Source organism: Panthera pardus, unplaced genomic scaffold, assembly GCF_024362965.1.
Source record: "Panthera pardus isolate Hobbes unplaced genomic scaffold, ASM2436296v1 HiC_scaffold_20, whole genome shotgun sequence".
NCBI classification, from domain to species: domain Eukaryota; kingdom Metazoa; phylum Chordata; class Mammalia; order Carnivora; family Felidae; genus Panthera; species Panthera pardus.
Genome location: NW_026526766.1, coordinates 39,265,821 through 39,289,784, shown reverse-complemented (window position 1 = coordinate 39,289,784; position 23,964 = coordinate 39,265,821). Strand labels below are relative to the sequence as shown.

The 23,964-nt window shown below is 37.6% G+C and overlaps 1 protein-coding gene and 1 non-coding gene across 13 annotated transcripts in view; one reads left to right on the top strand and one right to left on the bottom strand.

The window, feature by feature from the left end:
* The window catches only part of NFIB (nuclear factor I B), a 450,264-nt gene that overhangs the window by 357,234 nt on the left and 69,066 nt on the right, over positions 1-23,964 (top strand). For all 12 annotated transcript variants that reach the window (XM_019415476.2, XM_019415480.2, XM_019415485.2 and 9 more), the window contains exon 4: positions 20,509-20,577. In XM_019415476.2, the coding sequence (XP_019271021.1) occupies positions 20,509-20,577 (69 nt within the window). The remainder of the gene's footprint in view (positions 1-20,508; positions 20,578-23,964) is intronic.
* On the bottom strand, positions 9,908-10,040 carry LOC128778735 (small nucleolar RNA SNORA51). The gene has a single exon (XR_008424461.1). It is a non-coding gene; the product is annotated as a small nucleolar RNA SNORA51 (small nucleolar RNA).

Sequence of the window (23,964 nt, the reverse complement as noted above, 5' to 3'; positions counted from 1 at the left end):
TGGGCAGCTCAAAATTTAACATTCCCAAAATTTGATTCACTGTCTTCTCTACCAGATTTGAGTTTTCCTCTGTGTGAGATAGCTTGAGCTATCTCTTGGTTAGATAGCCCATGAGTCTTGTCTGGGGAGCCCTGTTCTGACAGCACAGAGCCTGACACGGGGCTTGATCCCAGGAACCGTGAGATCATGACCTTATAAAAGACAAAGATTACCACAGTTGAGTTGGAGTGAGTGTCGGGGATGGTTGGTGGTGTGTGGCAGGGAAGTTTTTATTCAACTCTGAAAGACTTGGACATACAGAGATTGGGAAGTGAGGGAGAGAGGATGTTTGCGCTTCAGTCAGAGAATAGCGTGAGCAAACACCGTAAGCAAAGGAAGAGTAGGGTTTGTAGGAGAAACCGTGGCTATTGAATTTTTCAGGAGTGAAGAATGTAAGTGGAGGAATCAGAGATAATTTATACTTGTTTCTGTCTCAGGAGATCTTTTCCGTGTCCCCAAGCTGTCAGGATGCCTTTGCTCTGCCTTGTCACAGTATCTTCGTGCTTATTTCCATGATGGCCGTACAACTAGAATAATGACTCAAAAGGCTGATGGGGCAAGAGTTTTCAAACTGGAGGTTATACTTTGAAATCATGCTATTTATTTTTTTTATAGTAAATATTCATTTAGATTCACCCATCTATTTATTCTTCCTTATGCTCTTCATTTCTTCTTGTACAATTAACCTTCCATCTGGGATCATTTTCCTGTTTCTTGAAGAATTCCATTAAATATCTCTATAGTAGCAACAAATTTCTCTCGGTTTTTGCTTGTCTAAAAGCATTTTCAGGGGCGCCTGAGTGGCTCAGTTGGTTGAGCGTCCAACTTCGGCTCGGGTCATGATCTCGAAGTTGACGAGTTCAAGCCCTGCGTCGGGCTCTGTGCTGACAGCTCAGAGCCTGGAGCCTGCTTCCGATTATGTGTCTCCCACTCTCTCTGCTCCTCCCCTGCTCGTGCTGTCTCTCTCTCTCTCTCTCTCAAAAATAAATAAACGTTAAAAAAATTAAAAACTCCTGATATCTCACTGCTTATTACCCACATTCTATGTCATGAGTTTAAATGCTATTCAGTATCAGACACCAGGTCCTTTTCTGTCCCTTTCTTTCATGCAATACATTGCTCTTCCTCTGCCAGGCCTTCTGCGTCCATCCTACAAAATCTTGTTTATCCTGTATGTCCAAACTCTTCTATGTGTCTTATCAGATTCTCCCAGGCAGAGTGGGACACGTCTGTTTTATGTTATGTTTATATTTGCTTACACATCCCCCCACCAAGGAAACAGTTAAAATTTTCAAATGAATAATTTACTACTATAATCCAACATCCTTTTTTTTTTTTGCTTGACACACTCAAGAAAGCATAAGATGTCAGTGCTTATACACTGCTAGTTTAGTTTCTTCTCTTTACTTACAAAAATGGGGCAAAGACGGTAAGTGATTTGCCCGTGGTTCCGATTAGTTACTGGCGGACGGAGGTTAAAACTCACTTTTTTTCGTGGGTCCAAAAGCTTAAGTCAGTATAATCCCACTGCATCATTAGTACTTTTTTCCTTGCTCTCCTCCCCTGCACCTGATGAATAAGACCATTTACTGTGGTGCGATGCCTTGTGAAAAAATGAACGTTGGCCTCGTCTACGCTTGGCTAAGTGTTCACGAGCGTGCACTTCCACACAGAGAAAGAAAGGAGAAATCTTTGTGCTGAGCCCCTTTAACAGGACCGAGTCTGGGCCTCCTGGCACTCACAGTGGGTGTGCACTTGAATCCCCGGGGGCGGTTGTTACAGCCGTAGCTGCTGGGATGTGGGGGCGGTGGGTGGGGGTGAGCAGAAGATAGAGGTGAATCGTGAGTGACCCTTGCCTGAGTGGGGGTGAATTTGGGGCACGATGTCAGCTGAGAGCCTCTGAGGCTGTGGCGTCAGGGCACTGACCAAGCAGGGGGTGTCCTCTGTGACAAGTTATTGCACCTGCTAGAGCTCCGGAGCCCCCGTCTTGTCTTCTGTTCCATCTTTCCTCCAGGGTCGCGTGCTGTGCACGTGCACAGGTCGGGAGCCCACTTGGTGCACAGTCACACGCGTGATTTAAACATGGCGGATGCTGTCCTTTCGCAAAGCTCTGAGAGAAAGGACTAGCTGTGGGAGAAATGACAGCCAAACTTTTGTTTCTCCTAGCTTTATAACTGTACTGCAGGCTCCTGTGGTATCTGAAACAATACCCAGTAACATAGAGTCCACGTGAAATCTCAGTATATTGATGTGGGCGCCTAGTTCCAGAAAAGTTTTAAGAGGCTGTGCACCGAAACAGGTTGCAATTTGTTAAATTGTAAAAGACCACTTTGCCTTACAGAGCAAATTTTCCTTCTTTGTTAAATACCTGGATGCCCGACAGTGAGGGTGAGGGTCCCCTTGTGAAAGAGGTGTCGCTCTTAACTAGCCCGGGTTGGGCTGTGACCGTACCCATAGCCCTAGGCAGTTGTTTTTACTCATTACTCAAGTATCTAAGGTTCTTTTAAAAAGGACTGCCCGCATCTGAAGTTTCCTCTCCATTTAAATTCTTGTCCCTCTCCATATTTACAAGGTCTGTCAGCATATGGCTACAATTTAATAATGCAAAGCATTCCCCTCCTCACAGCTGGAAAGCTGGGGTTGTTCTGTATCACAGATAGAGTGGACTTACTCCAGGCCAGTTAAAATCATTCAACTCCCAGAAGCTAAGCTTGCTGGATGTTTTGTCCTGCACAAAGGCACCCAGGGGATATCCACTTGCATATTAGAGCATCATGCTTGGAAAGAGGGATCGATTCTATGGTGATACGTTGCAAGCAGAATAAAATGCCAAGGAGAGAGACAGACATATATCTGCCTAAGTTTTCATCTGTTCCTACCTTACAGAAGAATGCAATTTAAAGTTTTTAGGCAAAAATCCTACTCAAGTTTCATTTCTTTCTTTCTCTGTAACTGTAAAAGAATATCAAGGTGTTGCATAATTTAAGCCAAGCACTCTAATTGCGTGGCAATTAGAGTCCTGTTGGCTTTTGCATCATGTCATTGACGATAGAAGAATTTAAGGAAAAAATCAGGTTTTGGTTTTCAACGTTGTTATAAATCTTTTTGGGTCTTTTGACTTGTATGCTGCTCTTCAGGGACCATGCACTCTTTCATTTTATTTTTCATAATGGAACTAGGAACATACTCCTGTTCGCACTGAAATATTCCTAATTCTTGAACCCAATAAAGATATTTCCCTCCCCCCACCATCCCCGTTCTATCCCTTGAGCATATTCATGTCCCCAGGGCGTTCAGGAGGAAGAACTGAGAAAGACCACTCGACTTGCAGATTTGGTCTTATCACCATTAAAATCATTACATGCACTTGTTAATGACAGGGGCATGTTGGGTCCCCCCCCCCCCCCCCATATATCGTATGGTTTTATTTATGTGAAATGTCTAGAATAGGCAAATCCATAAAGACAGAAATTAGATTAGTGGTTGCAAGGGGCCTGGAGTTGTGGGAAACAGGTACACATCACTAATGAGTGTGGAGTTGCTTTTTAAGGTAATGAAAATGTTCTGGAATTAGATGGCGGTGATGGTTGTACCCCTCTCTGAATATACCAAAAACCACTGGATTTTTACGCTTTTAACATCATATGTGAATTATATCTCAATAAGATGTAGTTTTTTGTTTGTCTGTCTGTTTGTTTGTTTAAAGTGTTTATGAGCCATTGGGAGAAAAGGGTTTGGAACTCACGGCGAGGATAGATATTTGGGGGCTCTTAACCCAGAGTCAGAGACCTCGGAGGATCAGGGAAGAGGCTCCAGGGAGCCCTGACACAGGTATAGATGTTATACGGGTGCATTGCTCTGGGCTGCATTATATCTTGGTGAGGTTCCTAATTCTGATAAAGTTCAGAAGCCACTGGCAGGTGTGGAGGACAAGTGACATGATGTCTTGTAAGATACTGGCTCCATTGTTTATTCTGTGGCACTTTGTTTTTAATGTGGGGATTTTTAGTTTCAAAATTTGGTATTTTGGATTGTAGTCATTTCCTGAATTGAACTACTTTCTAAGCAGAACAATGCTTTCTAAGTAAGTAAGCAAGGAATAGAAAAGGTGATTGTCTTCCTCAGGGCATAATAAAGCAATCGGCTGTTTTATACTTAATATGTCCTCGTTAGTATCCAGAAATAACCCACATAAATTACACTACTTTGCATAGTGTTGACAGGTGAAGAAAGGACTATCTATGAGTTTTTTGAGAGAACATGTAGAACGATGAGCAAAGAGATTAGGAAAGGCCGTTGGTGGGGTTACTCTTAGCAGATGAGGAAGGCAAATATTTTAAAAAGAAGATAGTTGCTCCTGAATCTTAATGCATTATGATTCCTTAAATATATTTACATTCTGTCCTTTTAACTAGAGCACTAGTTATTAGAGTTACTAGATTATTGTAGTAATTTTCCTACAAGAGATTACTATTGTAATCTATTACAATAGTTACTAGATTATTGTAATTCTCTCTGTAGCTCGTATTTCTTGCCTTGGGTCTTAATCCCTGTGAAAATCCACTGCAGGCCCACGGTGATTTCCATAATGTGCAAATCTAATTATTTTATTCTCTTCCTTGTAAGTTTCCAAAATTTCCCCTCTAGGCTAAGCCTGATCTTTAGCATGGCATCTAATACAGCCCTTCATGATATGGTTCCTACTTTTCCTCTCACTGCACACGAGGACCTTGCATTTAGCCTTCGCCTTAACCATGTGCCTCTCCATCGTGTCTCTGTCCATGTTGTTTTTCTGCCTAGAATGGTTGTTCCTGACACCTCATCAGTGACACTTCTCCAGGGCCTCTCTCTAGTACAGTTTGCAGTAAGAGCACTTACTGCATTTTTGCTACTATTTACTTCTCTGTTTCCCTTAGAGGATATTGCACACCTTCAGGTGAGGATTATAATCTTCCATTTGTAAATTTAACATCTAAGACAAATACCTGGCCAGAGACCATATTTGGCAATGTTTGAAATTTATGAAATGGAGGCTTAGACCAGTAATAGGCTAAACAAACTGTAACCTGTTTGTGCAGTAATGGGACCGTACCCTTCCTTGGTACTTGACCTAAGCCAGGGAAAGCATGATGTTTCATGGAAATGGTTACAGCGGGCCTTTTCTGCCTTGTGGGTACACTACACCTTGGACATGACTATTTGGGGAACGTTATGAACTCATAACTTTGCGTAGCATAGCCTGATGAATTTTGTAGGGACGTATCAGACTGAGAAATGTAATGTTAGAATACAGTGACTGATTCAGAATACCAGTCTCAGACAGATCAAAGTTTTCTTCTTCTCAATCTGATGAAGTGTGAAGAAGGCTTTTTTTCTGTTCTTATGTTTGTGTTTAGTGAATGTACATTAATGTTGTTAGAGTTTACATGATCATGAATGAAGGAACAGGTAAGATGTCTTTCTAGAAGTTGCATAAAACAAATACATGACTGATTAAACGGAATGTTTCGGATTCATCTGTGATTCTTTTTATGATGTGCAAATCTTACTACTATTGTAAAATTCAGAGACCGCTGTCTATAGATCACTTGCTCAAGAAGGTCGTTTTTCTCTTTATTGAGGTGTAACTGATATACAATATATTCTGTATATAGTGTATAGGCTATAGTGTGTATACCTAAACACAGACACACACACACACACACACACACAGACACACACACACACACACACACACACACACACACACAAATTATAAAGGGGAAAAAAGGGGAAAAATATATATGTATCACCAATATGTATCACCATAACCAAGATGATGAGCATTTCTGTCAATCTCAGAAGTTCCCTCTGACCACTTTAAAATTCATTCCTTTCTGTACCCCATCCTCAGATGACCTCTGACCTGCTTTCTGTCTAGTTTACATTTCTAGAATTTTATATAAGTAATATCCTACAGCATGTATCCTTTTTGTGTCTAGCTTCTTTAATCTAGCATGAAAACCATGCTTTATCCATGTGATTCCATTTATCAATAGTTTATTGGTTTTTATTGCTGAGTAGTATGCCATCATATGGATATACCACTTATGGTGTGAGGTAAGCGTTGATATCCTTTTTTAAAAAATATATATGTATATCTAGTTAATCCACACCATTGTTTTAAAGACATTTTTTATTTCTCCATTGAGTTACATAGCTACTTCTCAAATAGCAACAATCACATACTTATGTGTCCATTTATGGTTCATCTCATTGGACCTCATCCGGTCCTGATCTGGTCTATATGTCTTCTCTTTTCCCAACATCAAAGTTTTTTCTTATTTTCTCTATGTTTGTGGTGTCTTTATAATAAGTTTTTTTAAAGTTATTTTTCTTTTAGATCCTGTGTATTTTCATATAAGTAGGATCAGCTTGTCAAATTCTCAAAAAAAATTCAAAAAACAAAACAAGACAAAAAACCCTACTAGAATTTTGATTGAGAATGGTGAGATTTAAAGCTAGGCCTTCCTGGCACACAGCAAAATGACTGTCATTGGCGATCTAATATAAAAGTCCACATGACCTGCTTAACCTTAATCCAGTTTCTCCTAGTTCTCCACTAAAATTTCCATTAGGATATGTAAACACTGAACTTTTTTTTGAAGCACACGAAAACTGAGACGAAAGGATAACTTTTATTTAGCTAGAAGCTTAGAGACTTATCTCATAATTACGTGAACTGTAGAGTTAGACTGGATTTAAAATTGGTGGTTTTCCTCTCTTACATCTCACAAAAGATAGCAGTGTTGAGTTCCTTGAGAAATTGTGGACATTTAAGTTTGATTCTCCCCTTACTGTCATCCCCTAGGTTCCGAGATTTTCCTATATTAACTTAAAAGGCTAGAAACCCAGAGAACAACAAGGTGAGGAAATGTGGCACGAAGAGGGAGTGAGGAGGAAGTGTGTGGGAACACATCTAGCAATCTGCTCCATTTCCTGATGCAAATCTTAAAAAAATTGTCTACTCTGGGCCAGAGTCTAACTCCTTCGTAACATAGAGAAGACCCTTTGAAACTCAGTCTCATCTGCCCTTCTAGAGCTGCACATTATAGAAGGTGAGAGGTTTCATGTCCTACCTGGTAGGATCTTACACAGCTCCGTGATGGAGTGAGAAGAAGCTCATGAGATGAAAACCAGCAATCGTTGGGAATTGGCAAGGAGCTGTGCTTACCAACTTTCACCACCCACTGCCGTTACTTCAATACTGCCATTCGCAATAAACGTTTATGGAACCCTAAGCACTTTATATGCGCTTTCTTATTAATCTTCAAATCGTTGAGTTCAGGATTATTTTATAATTCCTATTGTACAAATGGGAATGGAGGGGTAGAGACTTTAAGTATTTATTCAAAGTCATTAATAAAAAGGAAGCACATCTGGAAAATGAGCTGAGATAGAGTTCACAGTGCTTAGCACACAGTCTTGCTTATAATAAACACCCAACAAATGATAGCAGCTATTATATTATCAACCATCATCATTGTTATTATTTATTTATATTTGTTTATGTTATATTTATATTATTTATTTATATTTATATTATAATTAAAAAGTATTTATATTATATTATGTTTATTTATATATTATAAATAAATATACATTTATATTTATAATAGTTATATATTATAAATAAATATTATACATTTATATTTATAATATTTATATATTATAAATAAATATTATACATTTATATTTATAATATTTATATATCACAAATATTATACATTTATATTTATAATATTTATATATTATAAATATTATATATTTATATTTATAATACTTATTTATATTATTTATTTATATTAAATATATAATATTATATTACTTATAATATATTATTTATATTTATATTAAAATATATTATTTATATGTATTACATTTATATATTATATTATATTTATTTATATATTATAAATAAATATATATTTATATTTTATATTTATTTATATTATTTATGTATATTAAGTGTATATTATATTATATTAAACTAATATATTATTTATAATATAATATTGTTTATATTTATATTAAAATATATTTCTATTTATTTATATATAATTATATTAAATTTATATATAATATATTATATATTTATATTATATTTATTTATATTAATTATTTTTATATTATTTATATTTATATTATATTATTTATTTATATTAAAATTAAATTTATATTACTCAAATTTTATAGCTAATAAGTGATAAGACAGGAATTCAGATCCAATCATGTCAATTCTGGAGCCCTCAATCTCACCCCATATGGAAATCTTTACTTACCATAACCAAGGGGAAGCCACTTTTCTGAGGCAAACCCTGATTTGCTATAGACTATGCTCTAGGTAAAAGAAAAACAGTCACAAGAGTATGCCCTTGGTGAGAACAGGGGGAAAGGTACATCATCAAGAAGAACGCATCTTTGAAAATGAAGCCTTGAAGAAAATCTTAGGGAAAACAGTTTGCAGAACAGCTTCAGGGAACTAAGTGCCGTGTTAGATAAGCAGCAATAGCAAGAAAACTGAAGTCGTTTTCATAAAAATAAAGTCTGCATTATAGGAAATAAGAAACAGAATTGATATTGTGGAAATAATCACTGATACAGAGGGCAAACTCGAAATATTTGCTCCAAAACCAGAAGAAAAGAACAGAGAAGTTAAAATAATGACTAAAAAAGAAAAAAAGTTTATGGTGGGAGAATAGAAAATTTAATATTAGTTTAGGTATTCTTGGTGAGAAAAATCAGCATTTAGGAGAGAAATAGAATCAAAGACAAGTTGGGACGCAGGGTGGCTCAGTCAGCTAAGCGTCCGACTTCGGCTCAGGTCATGATCTCAAGGTTCATGAGTTCGAGCCTGCATTGGGCTCTGTGCTGACAGCTCAGAGCCTGCTTGGGATTCTCCCTCTCTCTCTCTGCCCCTTCCCTGCTCATGCTCTGTCTCTCTCTCTCTCTCTCAAAAATAAATAAACATTAGGAAAAAAAAGACAAGTTAAGAAAATTTTAATGAGCTAAAAATGATCTAAGCATTTAGATCAAAAGGACTAACTCTATATAGCAAACAATAATAGTATCTACATGCATCTTATTGAAATTTTTGTATTTTGTAGATGAAAAAGAGAATCTTGTAATCATCCTGGAGGAAAAATAAGTTACCTGTACTTTTTTTTTTTTTTTCTGTTGGTCAACATTAAATAACAGAAGACTGGGGGAAAACTTAGAATTATGATGAATTTTTTTTTTTTTTTTTCAGAGGGAGAGAGAGTGCATGTGGATGAGCAGGGGAGGGGCAGAGAGAGAGATTGAGAGAGAGAGAGAGAGAGAGAGAGAGAGAGAGAGAGAAATCCCAAGCAGGCTCCACACTCAGCATGGAACCCATTGCGGGGCTCAATCCCACAACCATGGGGTCATGACCTAACCTGAAATCAAGACTCGGATACTCAACTGACTAAGCCATCCAGGTGCCTCATGATGAAACTGTTTTTATGTTTAAGGAGTTTTATATGTAGTCAAAGACAATAGAAATATATTCCTTGTTATTTGTCACCTTTTGTTTTATAGAATCTTTCATTTTCTTTGTAAAAATTTTCCTTGCAAACCTATACCAACTAATGAAGTGATACACCAAAATAAAACATTTTAGGAACAGGAAATTCTCAGATATATCCCTATAGATATAAATATAGCTATAGATGTAGACTAATAATGAGAATAGTAATCAATTGAACAGAATTATACCTAAGTAATTACTATTCTGAATAAGATTACAGACATAAATACCAAAGTAAGAAAGCAAGTTTTTTTTTTTTTTAATTTTTTTAAATTTTATTTTCCATGTCTCCCCATTCACAATACAGACCAGGCACAAAGCACCTGGGCTGGGGTGTATATGGGTGGATTTACTCTGCCTCTTCTTTCTGTACAGGCAGTGTAAGAATGCAGCCTGTGGTAAGCACCAGGAGGCTCAAAAAGTAATTCTTGAAAATACGTATATAAAGAGAATTTAGTAACAATTATCTGAGTTCCAAATTCCAGATCGTGATTTTTTTTAACGATAAAATAGTGGTATGTTAGTGGTAAAATACAAATAAAATTAGATTTACCATGTTATCGTTTATAAACGTACAGTTTAGTAGTGTTAAATTCATCTGTATTGTCACACAGCCAATCTCCAGAACTTTCTCACCTTGCAAAATGGAAACTTTGTATTCTCCACCCCCCCTTCCCTCATCCTTTGAAATCTACCATTCTACTTTGTTTCTATGAGTTTAACTTCTCTAGATACCTGCCTCACCTAAGGGAAATCATAGAGTTGTGTGTTTTGTGTTGTTTTGTTTTACTGACTTATTTTTATTTATTTATTTTTTAACGTTTATTTATTTTTGAGACCGAGAGAGACAGAGCATGAACGGGGGAGGGGCAGAGAGAGAGGGAGACCCAGAATCGGAAGCAGGCTCCAGGCTCGGAGCCGTCAGCCCAGAGCCCGACGCGGGGCTCGAACTCACGGACCGCGAGATCGTGACCTGAGCCGAAGTCGGACGCTTAACCGATGGAGCCACCCAGGCGCCCCTGTTTTCCTGATTTATTCACAGATTACATATTTAAGGGCTTGAGGGTGCTGAGTCTGAATGGCAGATTCGTTTTCTTTTAGGACAGCTTGTTATGTTTTGCTAACAGTCAATTAATTGCTCTTATCTCTATTTTTACTTAGATCTGTCATTAGGAAAGCCTGCTTTTCTTTTCTTGTTGCTGCCAAGTGCCTTTTCAGCATCAATTGATAAGGTCGTGTGTTTTTCCTTTTTTTCGTTATCATATTGATAGATTTTGTAAGAGTGAATCTCACTCATACATGAAATAAAACCCTAATGAGAATGGTGTCCTGTTTTTTTGGAAAACATTGCTATATTCAATTTGAATATATGAATTTGAATATATCCCGTTTTCTGTAGGACCTTTGAAGTTGCATTTATATGCGTGGTTGGTTTTTGGTTGATTTGTTTGCTTGCTTTGGCTTGACAAGGGAGGTTGCACATTTAGTTATTTAAGTTTTGCTGGTCTGATAAAGGCTCATGAGAGAGCTTTCTTCATAAGGAACCTTGTCACCATTTGCTAAAGGCTGGGAGAGAATAAATATCCTTGGAATTTCAAGGCTACAGAAAAGATAAAATCCAGCTCGACACTGTTCCATACCTGGTGCCATTTTAAAGGTGGTTTTTAAATCACCTTTTGATTCTCTTCTAGGCTTTTCCAATTTTAAAGTGCATATGAATCACCTGTGCTGCAGACACTGATTCTGAGGGTCTGGGGTTGACCCTGAACTTCTGTGTGCCTACCAAGCTCCCCAGTTACGCCAGAGCTGTTGGTTGTGGGACCACATTTTGAATAGCAAGATGCTAACCCAGTGGTTCGCAGACTTTGCTGCCCATTTGAATCACCAGGGGAACTTTTAGAACATCCTTATGTCTAGGACACATCCATACCAATTAAATCAGAATTGCTGGGAGCCAAGCCTAAGTTGTTTTTCAAGAACCCCAGGTGGTTCCAATGATCAGCAAATTTTGGGAACCACTGCAGGAGGGGTAATTGGTCTATTCAGGTTTCCACTTTGCTCAATTTTGGTTACTTTTATTTTAGTAAGTAATTGCCCATTTAAGTTTTCAAAGCTGTGGTCAGTAAGTTTCATGTGTTATTCTCTTATAATTTTTTGTTAATGTATTTGGTTTCCATGGTTATGTTTCCCTTCTATTCTTTTTTTTTTTTTAATTTTTTAACCTTTATTTATTTTTTTTTGAGACAAAGACAGAGCATGAACAGGGGAGGGTCAGAGAGAGGGAGGCACAGAATCCGAAACAGGCTCCAGGCTCTGAGCTGTTGGCACAGAGCACTCAGGCTCGAACTCACAAACCGTGAGATCATGACCTGAGCTGAAGTCGGTCGCTCAACCGACTGAGCCACCCAGGTGCCCCATCCCTTCTATTCTTATATATTTTTACTTTTACTTTTTTCCCTTAATGAGGCTTGCAAATGATTTTTCTGTTTTGCTGGTCTTCTCAGAAAATCATCTTCCCTTGTTATTCTTTTATTTTAAATATTTCTCTTTTTGTAATTTATTAATTTCAGCTTTTATCTTTAATTCCCTTTTTAACTTTTCCTGGATTGTTTTGTTATTCTTTTGATCTTATGGCAAAGTGATTTTTCCTTTTGTCCTTTTCATTGCTTTCTATAGTTTATCATTTTTTCTTTTGGCATTCTGTTTGATCCATAGCTTATATTCTTAATTTTTAGGTACTTTAGAAAATTTGGTCACTTTTTATTTTTTTCCCTTTAATCTATTTACTAAAGACAAAACAGTATAACAGTTTTCTCCTTGGTCAATGACATGATCAACTCTTATAAAATGTCTGTGGGCATAGGAACAAAGTACAGTTTGTATTTTGAATGATTCGAAGTTAGTCATTGTCTAATAGTGGTGTTCAATTCTAAAAGAATCACCACTTACATCTCTAAAAGAGATGTACTCAAAATTCTCACTATAATTGTGTTTTTTATCAAGTTTCTTGTGTTTTAATAGTTTTTGCATTACGCATTTCCCCACAATATTGTTTGGAGCATGCACGGTGTATGTTTAACTTTCTGTATTATGTATGCCTGGTATCCATTCATAATGTTAATTGACACTGCTTATTTTTGGTTTGAATTTGCCTGACTCCCCTCGCATCCCATTTGACTTTCAACTTTCTGTCCTTGTTATCATTTTGTCTTCAATGTGCTCCTTAAAAATAGATGAATTTTATTTGCTTCCGTTGCTCTAATGCTCTTTATGGGATAATTCTATCTACTTACCTTTGTGGTAAGGGTCGATATGCTTGATTGTACTCCTTCTGTTTTTCTTTGTATTATTTAGGTTTTTCATCTTATGTCCTTAGTTTTGTTGTCTTCCCGTGTTTTGGTTTTCCCTTTGTTAATTTGGGGAGTTCCACCTTCCTTTTCCCTGCTCTTAAAATGAAATACCTTTCTTTATTATAATTGGGAAACAACGACAGTTTTCATATTGACTCCAAGATACTCTGATTACCATCTGGATTTTAGAGAAGACAAACATCGGGTGTAGAAAAGTTGCTTAACTTGCCTTAGCTTTACATAGTAAGTGGTGGCGCTGATCTTTTAGTATAGTTTAACATAATGTAACATTAATTACAGTCTATTTTATGATAATATTATCGTAAAAGAATTTTAATTTAATGTAATTTACTCTGTATAAAAATACACAGAGTCTGCTTAGGAAACCATGAAATATGTGTGCTGATAAACTTTAAAATATGAAAGAATTGATGATTTTCTTGGAAGGTATATAATAATATTGCCTCAAGACCAGAAAACAAGAGTAAAGCAAATTCATGAAAGACTCAAAGTTTTATCTTCTTTGAACCAGATTATGAGAAGATATTTTACCAGTGAGTTTTTCCAAACTTTCATGAACTTTTCATGTTTTCTTTTTTGTGTGAAAATGACTGTCATCCAGACCATTTTATGAAGCATGCATATAACCTTGGTGTGAAAAGTTCACAAATAAAACAACCCCCCCCCCCCAACAAAAGTATACCAGCTACATACTGGTATATGAGAATTTGGAAGAAACTGTTAGCAAAACAATTTAGCAATAAATTAAAAGAGCTACCTTCCGTGGATAAGCAAAGACAGTTTAATCTAAGAACTCAGTAATATATAACACTTTAAGGAAAAAAAAGGGGATAATCTCTACTAATGCCAAAACAACATCTAATAATATTCAGTAACCATTCTGATCAGTACACTTTTAAAAACTCTGTGAAAACTAGGAATAAGTGAATGTATAAAATGATGAGAAACAAAATCACTTATTAATAGCCAGCGTTACCGTTAACTGTGAAATTCCAGCATTAATCTCATTAATATTAGGAATAAAATATTCCCGCTAGCACAATTCCTATTTTACATATTTTTAATGTTTGTTCCAAGAGAGAATGCATAATGTCTGCACAATTCCAACTTTATTATAATTAAATAAATGAAGCTTATTACATTATCATAAAGATATCTTTTCTCTATCAACTTGTAACAATTAAAACAAGTCCCCATTAGTATGAGTAATACGTAATTCTGGGCAGTAGGGTGGTGACACAGACAGGCTCATTCTGCCCAAGGGAGTATAAGTTGGCAAAAGTCTTCATGGAAGGCAGCTTGACAGTTTTTAACCAAGAGCTTGAAAAGAGTTTATGTCCTTTGACCCAATAATTCCACTTCTGGGAACTCCGGCCTAAGGAAATCATGAGAATCACTGACAAAGATTTGTGTGCGACTACGTTAATGGCGGTTCTGTTTATAATATTAAAAAAAATGGGAAATAACCTAAAATGCCAAAAAAAAAAAAAAAAAAGGAGAATGGTCAAATAAAGTACAGCCAGACAGTGTAATAATGTACAGGCATTAAAATCACGCTCTTGAAAACCTGTTTAATCTAAAGGGAAAGATACAATGTTAATTAGAGAAAAAGCAGGATACAAATTTATTAACTTTTGATCTCAGTTTTTGAAAACACATTTGTCTATGTTATATATATGCAGGAATAAGTTTAGTGGACTGGAAGAAGGAAATACTAAAAAACAAATAACATAAGTACTACATTAACATAGTATCATCCGAGTGTGTTAGAGTCAGAAATTGCTGTCTCTCTGTTGAATCACTTAAATCACCAACAGGGACATTTCATATTGAAGGATAAAATTAATTCTAAATTAGTACTGGAATGCGAACCTCGGCCATAGACCGAGGTTCAGTCTCTGTGCAGAGAATCATTATCTTTGCAATGATTAGTATGTCTATTTCCAAATCACAGTTTCCATTCTTAACCATGGACAGTTCAGACCAGTCGAGAAACTGCAGATAAAGCCATGCCTTACAACACCACTACCAGAAGGTCCCAGTAGGTTAGTTGTGGTATCGGAAGTCATATGAAGATTGGCGAAGAGCTAGTGTAAAATAATCTTATCTTCTCCCCTTCCACATCCATAAACAAAAGCACTGAGTCCTCTTTTACACTCTGTTGAAGGGAGTGAACAATGGGAATTAGAAGCCTGGAAAATGCCCGGGAGATACCTCAGGGCCCTGTTCTTTCTCCAAACAATGCAAGAAAACTAACTGGAGAAGAGCCATGTAAAAAGTGGAACCTAAGGGGTGCCTGGGTGGCTCAGTCGGGTAATCATCTGACTTAGGCGCAGGTCACGATCTCCTGGTTCGTGAGTTCGAGCCCCGCATCGAGCTCTCTGCTCTCAGTATGGAGCCCGCTTCAGATCGTTTTCCTCTTCTCTCTGCCTCTCACTCTTAAAAATAAACATTTAAAAAAAGAAAAAAAAGTGAAACCTGAGCATTGCAGTGGGCTTCAGAGGTGCTCTTATTCAATTTCCTACTCTAAGTGGGAATTCTTAAATCTAATGGGGGGGTTTTACAGGCTTTGGGAGCCCCCCTACCTCTATAGACACAAGTTTCATCATCTGTAAAATGGTAGCATTTACATGACAACTGGTAGGTTTGTAATTATGAACATTATGTGAATTGATGCTTTTTAAGATCTTAGAGCAGTAGCTTGACATGTGTTGGTTGTTACTACCTTTGCAAAGTTTCACATTCCTTTCTAGGACTTTTCTTATTGGATGACAAATCTGTTTATTGAGCCAAAACACAGTTCCTGGAAATATGCAGAATAAGTCTTATCCAACATCTACATTAACAGTCCTTCTAATACTTGAAGACAGCTTTCATGAATTTAATAACTGCTTTCTGTGGTTTTTTCTTTTTTAATTTCAAGAATAGAACACAGTAGACTATAAAAATGAGCGTTATCAGTTTTCCTTTGGATTTTCTATGTAAATGTTGTTTAACATTCAAATGGAGCTGATTATAATTTGAGATATTAACAGTTAGATATGCCATTGTGTCCCTTTGTGATTGTTTGTAAAGGAGGTTAAACACTATATTAACTTCTGAGTAGTGATTTATTGTTGCTTTTGTTAGAGAAAAATAAAAAAAGAAGTAAAATAATATAATTTGATATTGCCTTTGAGAATTTTCAGTTTGCAGAGGTCTTTATTTCCTACTCAATTTTATTTTTTAAAAAGCATTACATGTAGTGTAAATACAGCATCACATAAATGCCGAGTTGTTCTTTGCTTCTTGGCTTAAGCTGTTGTGTAATATTGCTCTGTAACCATTAAGCAGCTGCTGTGCCTCAGAGATGCTCATATTTCCTTTAGTAGATGAAGGGAATCTACTATATGAATGTCTCCAAATTGCTTTAAAATCGTTGGCCTTTGTGTCAGCTATTTACATTCACAGTGGTCCATGTAACACATGAAAACCATGTTTCTGGAAGGCCCCAGCAGCCTGGAGGTTACAGATGGGGCTGTGTTAATAGTAATAACCTGCATTTTGCTGAGTCTCATCCTCTGTACTATCACAGGGCTCCTGACACTCTGCGTGACTCCCCCGGTTACTTTGCCAGAAGTATTGTTTCTTATATGCTTCCTTGTATGCTATTAGCTATCCAGGAACTATGTCATCCACTGCTCCTTTTCTTTACCCTTCTCATCTTGGGTAAGTCTGTCCATTGTAAGGCTGTGTGTGCTGTGTGCAAAGAGGAGTGAAGGAGACAGCCGCCTCCTTCAGGTGCTTCTCCGAGGCTACCCCATTGCCTGATCCATCCCAGCCCCCACTCCCCTAAGGTCATGTTGGTAAGCAGTACCGCTCATCCTGGGGAGCCCTCCTTTCAATGAAGTCTCCCTATGCCCCATGCAGGAGTGGAGCCCAGTGGGACCTATGTGTGGTGCAGTATGTTCTGACATATTTTCATTGCCTTTCATAGTTTCAGCAGAATAACTCTTTCAGATTTCCTTGTAGATTCAAATTCCTTGGAACATGAATTGGAGGTGAGGAATGGAGAAACACCACGCTACATTCTGAATTGCCTGCCCTTTCCTATGAGACGGTCATTGTATTCGTGCGTGTGTGTGTGTGTGTGTGTGTGTGTGTGTGTGTGTGTGTGTGACTGCCTTACTGTCTTCTTGCTGGTAGGATTGGCTTGAGGGGCCTCCTCCCTCCCTTTTGATTTGGTTCTTGATGTCCACACACCATTTCATCTTCATGGGCATGACCAAAAAGCAAGTGAAGCCTTGGCTACTCACTGGGGTCATAAGGAAGTAAACTGCACATGAGATTTACATATGGAAGTGTTACTACATGACATGTGATATAATTTATATAAATATATTGAGATCTTCACTTTTCACTTGTTCATCAGTTTATTTTACAAATATTTTTGAACTCTGACTCTTTAGGTAAATGCTAAAATTATACGTTGGTATATAACAAAGTCAAAGATCTAATCTGATGGTAATCATTGTTCTTTCCCATTCTACCCCAAAGCCCGAACGAACTCCTCAGCACAAGTTCCAGCGAATAGCAAGAATCAGCACACTTATCCTTCGATCTTTAGCCATCTGTGCCTACCTTGTTATATAATTACTAAGATGTTCATTTGCAACCCTGTTCCAAAAGGTTAAACTTTAACCTTTTGTTCCATAAGCATTTACCTAGCTGTTACTGTATATATGTAGGCACTGAGTTAGTTGTTAAGGGAGATGCAGAGATGAACAAAACCCAGTCGCTCTCCCAGATAAGGGAGCTGATAATCCAATAAGGACCACAAGACTTGAAAACACATGTCTTGGAAACTCCAATGTGAGAAGTGATGTAAAGTAAGCACAAACTAGGTGCTACGTGAATTCAGCAGAAAAAGATTATTTCTGGCTGGCGCAAGGATGGGGAGAGGAGGGTGGAGGAACAGGTTCGGGAGCAGATGGCAGTTGAGGTGGACACTGAAGGATGAGAGCAGAGCCTACAGACAGACAACCTTCTTCTGATCAGAGGGAGGGAACCACGTGAGAAAGATAGGAGGGCATTTACAGAGCACCTTTGGGTGCGGACAGACACGCTTGTCTGATTGGTTAAGTACATGAACCGCCATCATGATACATAAGCTGTCCGTATTTAATCTATTTGCCAAATATAAAATTTTACACGGGGGGTCCCGGGTGACTCAGTCTGTTACGCATCAGACTCTTGATTTTGTCTCAGGCTGTGGTCTCATGGTAGTGAGATCGAGCCCCATGTCTGGCTCTGCACTGGCAGTGTGGAGCCTGCCTAGGATCCTCTCTCCCTCTCCCTCTCCCTCTGTCCCTCCCCTGCTCATGCTCTCTCTCTCTCAAAATAAATAAATGAACTTAAAAATTTTTTGCATGTACCTTATATAGAATACAGTATAATTTGTTATACTTTACAAAGACTGTTTGTTGTTTTATACGATGATAACCTAGCATGGTTCAGAAAATTGAAAATGTGTTTTCCAGAAACCACACGAAGGAGGTCGATGTGTTTTTTTGTTTTCATGGCTTATGCACGTGTACAGTGTAGGCTACCTCAACATTTCTCAATAATCACTGAAATGAGTTCAACCAGGTGAACAATTAAGTTGCTCAAGCAGTAAGAGTTTCTTAAAATACAGATGCATAAAATGGGGACGTTTGGTTATTACCCTCTTCAAAATGTATGTATGTATTTTTTCAGAGTAACGAGTTAATATGACACCTGAGTTTTGTCCCCGGCTGAGATCTCATAATTCCTTCTCATTCTTTCTTTTGTTCTGTTTCTAAGGAAGGTGGACGGTGGGTATAATACCGTGTTCAGACATGCATGGATCCTCGGTTCACAACAGTGAAACATACATGCCCATTGAATGATCTTTGGTCTCTTCATGCTATGTACAGTTCAAAAGTGGTGTGGTAGCTTTTGTTCTGGTAAAATTTCTAAATCAAGATTTACAAATAAGTTGAGACTGTCTGGAACCCAGTGTGTGTAACTCAACACACAGGTGATTGTTGACCCAGCTGGCCAATCCTAACTTACTGGGAGGGAGCATTTAATCAGTGCCTTCGGTCACTTACCATTCATAGCAATTTTATGATCTCTGATTTATAAATGAGGAATAGGAGACAGCAAGAGTCTAATAACGTGACCACGATTCCACACTGGTAACATGTGGTTGGGAGTCAAATCCCAGCTCCTTGACCTGAGTGCTCCCTGTTGCTAAACCACCTATGACTCACATTCCTGCCCTGATTCCAGGCTCTTGGTCAGCCCTAGAACTCTATGTAAAATCTGATCCAGTTGCCCGTTCTTGGAATCTAGAGTTTGCTTTCCTGGAAGCATTTGAATTCTGAGGGTTTTCAGACTTTTCTTATTCTCTTCCTGGGGAGCAGAGAGTAACCATAACCCTCCTTCCGGTATTCTCTCCCTCTTCACCCTCATACATCTCCTTCACATAAATGAGAAGCCAGGGACATGACTGGTATTTGTGGGCCAAAACTTGACCACATACCACCCAGGACTGAACTTACTCAGGCTCGTGGACGGTGGGCCACAGTCACTGTGGACCCTGTACTTGGATGTCCCAGAAGGGTCATGTGCCATTCCTGGAGGCCTGGATTTAGGACCATTTCCTTAAATAATAATAATAATAATAATAACAATAACAATAATAATATAATAATAATAAAAATATAATAATAATAATAATAATAACAATAACAATAACAATATTATAATAATAAAAATATAATAATAATAATAATAATAATAATAATAATAATAATAATAATAAATTAATAAATAAAAAGTACCCGGATCTTGAAATGAAGGGAGTTCCAGGAAGTAGTAGCAAGAGTGAGAGAGCAGTGAAATCATGTGAGGTTTATCAAAGGTGCATGGAAATAGGTCTATGCAAAGTATTTGCAGTATGTACAAGTTCTACTTTTGTGTGATTCATGACCCTGGAACAAGGGTGGGGGAGTGCTGGTAACAGCAGCTCACTCTTCTTTAATCAGGGAAGGATTTGTGAAAGAACAGTGGTTTCGAGAGACCTTTGAAGTAATTCCAGCAAGGTTCTAATTGTGGTTGTGGTTTTCCTTTTTCTTTCTTTCTTTTTTTCAATGGGTAGACTTTAGTCTCCCAGGTGCTACTGAGCTGAGTGCATCAGTAGGAACCCCTGAACCTTCATTCTCTGTGCATGGGCCATGGCAAATAAAACCGTAGCCATTGCCCTGTATATTTAGAAAGCTGAGGAAAAATTTTCCTGGGAAATTATTTGGCATCTAAACGTTTCACTTTTGTTTAAACAGACCCAGATTTTATTCAAAGAGTTTTGCTTTTACTGGTCTTTGTTACAAGCATACCTGGGTTTCGTTCTAACCTTTGGTTTCAAAACACTTGAACAAATTCTAGTGTTTAATCATTTATTTGCTTCCTGCTTACGCTGATCGTTTTCCTCTTGATACTTGTTTGCAGGTTACCTGGAGGATAGTTTTGTAAAATCTGGAGTCTTCAATGTATCAGAACTTGTGAGGGTATCCAGAAGTAAGTAAATTGTTTTCTTATTATTTAATTATACGGTATGATTTAACATATTTTATATCTTGAAACTTAAATGCACTATTAAGAAAATGTGAGTGTTAAATCTCCATCTTGCTGATAAAATCATCAGTGAATCTATTTTGTCTGATTTTCCAAAATATTTGCATTTAAATCCTCAAATTTTGGAGTACAAAAGTTATTTGGGGGTTGCTCTGATTGCTGTGTTATTGGTATCCATTTAATTCACTGCTCGCTCTGTGACCATAGATGGTCATTCATATCAAAGGAAGCGTGATTAATTCAATGTGCTCCATTTTGTTATGATAACCCACATAAGTTTCCTGTCGATAAGTGCTTTTTTCATTTTACTAACATTTTGGTGGAGACTTGGAGATGTACAGGATATACACGCTAACATGCAGCGTGGAGAGGGATGCAGAAATTAATTTTGCAGATTGTCGTTTGGATATAGATAGAAAGCATTGTTACCCGAAACAATGTGCAATTGTTTTCACTGGCCACCTCACCTGAGACAGCATTCTTGACAGGCCGGATGAGATTTTTCTCCGGGAAGTTCACCTGGCCAGCTAGTTACCTAGACCAAAGAGTAGTTTACTGACTCAACTTTTTTACTTATTGCTGATGGGTACAGAGGTAGCTCTTAAGGCACAGCTGATTGTTAAAGGAGGGGACTCATTTCTTCTTGCCCTCTTCTCCGATTTAGCTTATTTGTGTAACTTGGAAGGCTGTTCACCTGACATTTTGTTAGAGAGCGTCACAGTTGGGAATGATATCACTCAGATGATGTGGTGGCATTGTGTTCTCGTTTCATTTGTGTTTGCTATTTGGGTCAAATTCCGAGGTCATGGACAAGAATTAGGGTGATCCAAAAAGAACAGAGCTAATCATGGAGGGGAAGTTTAGGTGGTCTTTTAGAGTTATGGTCAGTGAAGTGATCCCCAAGCTAGGAGGTCTTTTGGACCATAGTTTCTTCAAGAGTTCCAGTTTCTAGAGTGGCCAGTGCAAACAGCATGTATCCCAGGGCGTCATATACGTGAACACTTAAGACCTTAAATAACTTATCCTTTCTGACATATTCTCCAGTAGATGAACATATGCGCCCAAAGACTTCTTTCATGGGTCTGTTTACTTAGGGCAGTGTAGACCGAAATCTAATATCCTATATCCCAGCAACTCCAGGGTTCGTTCGCTAGACAAGAGGATTCTGATGGTCTGCTTCATTGACCACGGCAATGAGCCTTGCGTGTTTTTCCCTGATCGATAATGGGGTATGGAAGGCCTCTGACATTTGAAAGTTTTCTGTATTTATTTTTAATTTGGAAAGGAACGTGCCTGACTTACTACCACTCTCGGGCATCATGTAAGGAAGGGAGAATTTGAAAGTGTGTGTGTGGGGGGTGTTTTCCCTATACTGTTCTTTAGCAGAGAGGCTATACTGCTACATTAGGAGACATTATACCATTATTTGTTTAAATTTGTCCTCTTCCAAGTTTCATGATATGTTTTCCTCCTTCTTGTGAGGACAGACCAACCATCTGTTAGAACATATTATTAATTCCTCATTCTAGGTAACATTATGCTAGATGCTACAGAAGGGCAACCACATAGAACCTTTAAATTCCCAGAGTGATATTTTGAAAAAATCTGAATTTGAAACATAAGAGAAGGTGAGAAACATACCTCTCTGTAACAGTTGAAAAGTGAGGTAAACTTAATATACTTCATTCTTTTTACGCTTATACTGTCATCTCTTAGAGGTTTTTAAGGTATCTGTTAGGACACACATTACTGATTTGTAATTCGTGTATTAATTATCTGTATTTTCATTCATTAGTTAATTTATTCAGCAAACATTTATTTTCTACTCGGTATGTAAATAGGTGTCTGTGAAATGCTTGAGAAGTTATTCTCCTAAGTGTTTTAATATATCCACATCATAACCTTATTTACACAATTGAACTTCATTGTTTATGAAATAAGGGTTTGCTAAGTAAGCAGAAACTTCAGCACAACCCTTCTGCTGTAGATCACCAGTTCTGACTTCCCGAGGGTTTACGGTATGTTAATGGCTTCTGTCCTCCAGGGTTTTACTATCATGTGACCCACTAATGTGCGTGTTGACTTTCCTAATGGAGCTGCTCAGTTGTAGGATAGCGATCTTTCTGTTGCACGATATTATCTCCATCTTAAAAGTTGATTTAGGATCAGCTTTTGGAGTGAGAAGAACAACGAGAGAGATGAGGGGTTGGCCTCCAACCCTTAGAATCTGAGGCTCTTCGGCGCTCCTTTTCTAAGAGGATATTGGCAGGCCTCTTAAACATGATTTGCAGCTTTCAGATTGCTTGCAGTTTTCCGGGAGAGGCGCTAACACTGGTCTTTGCGTCTGATGGAAGTTCTTTCCGAGGCTTTTAAACAGGAGTATCAACTTGGGACTTCCCATGCTCATATACTCTCTTTGTTATTACATACATTTGGTGAGAGCTGCTTCAGATTTTGGCCATGTTTGTTATTAATCTACTCGTCTTCTTGCACTCTCCCGTTTAATGTCAGGGTGCACACTAAATTTTTACAATGCTCATGTAGAAATCGTTTTTATTGATGTCTTGATCCTCTCTAACAATCCTTCTGCAACAAAATTTAGAAAAATAAAATTTCCAAAGATTTTTTTTTATTACTATGTTGCTATGAATTTCATCTAGTATGTTTATGGCCAAGCAATCTGTGTTGACTGTTAAGTCAGATGTATGAAATGGAAACTACAGATCTTCGCTCAAATATTGCATAGCTTAATACATTTCAAATACTTTACAAAAGATATAACCTGTAAGTTTCCTGTTAGTAATTCAGTTCTTTGAATTGTATCCAGTACTTGTAGAAGGCTGGACAGATTACTGACTTTCACTGAGTCCCTCAAATGCCTCCTCTGAGCACATACCCTGGTTTCCACTGTCACATAGAACATGATTCTAATAATAAACTTTAAAGCATGTGGTTACTGTGGGATTTTTTACCTTGCGTTTTTTTAACCTCCGGTGTACCTCAGGCCACAACAAACAGTTACATTTCAGCTGCCCAAAGAATTCAAGCCATTAGGCACAGTTACACATTGAATACAAACATTTTCAGTGTAAAATGAGGTTAAAGTGCATTATATAAAGAGTGATTTAGCAGAAGGTATAAACTCCAGAAGTTTGGAGCTGAGATTATCCTGTATATATTGATTTTATTTTTATTATGGGAAGAGAGATATTCATTGTATATTATTTGATTCATTCTCTGCAATAACACATGTGCCTCCTACTCATACTTTCTTAAAAATATTTTAAGGTTAATCTTGGCCTACCTGATATTGAAATAGAACTCATGGGA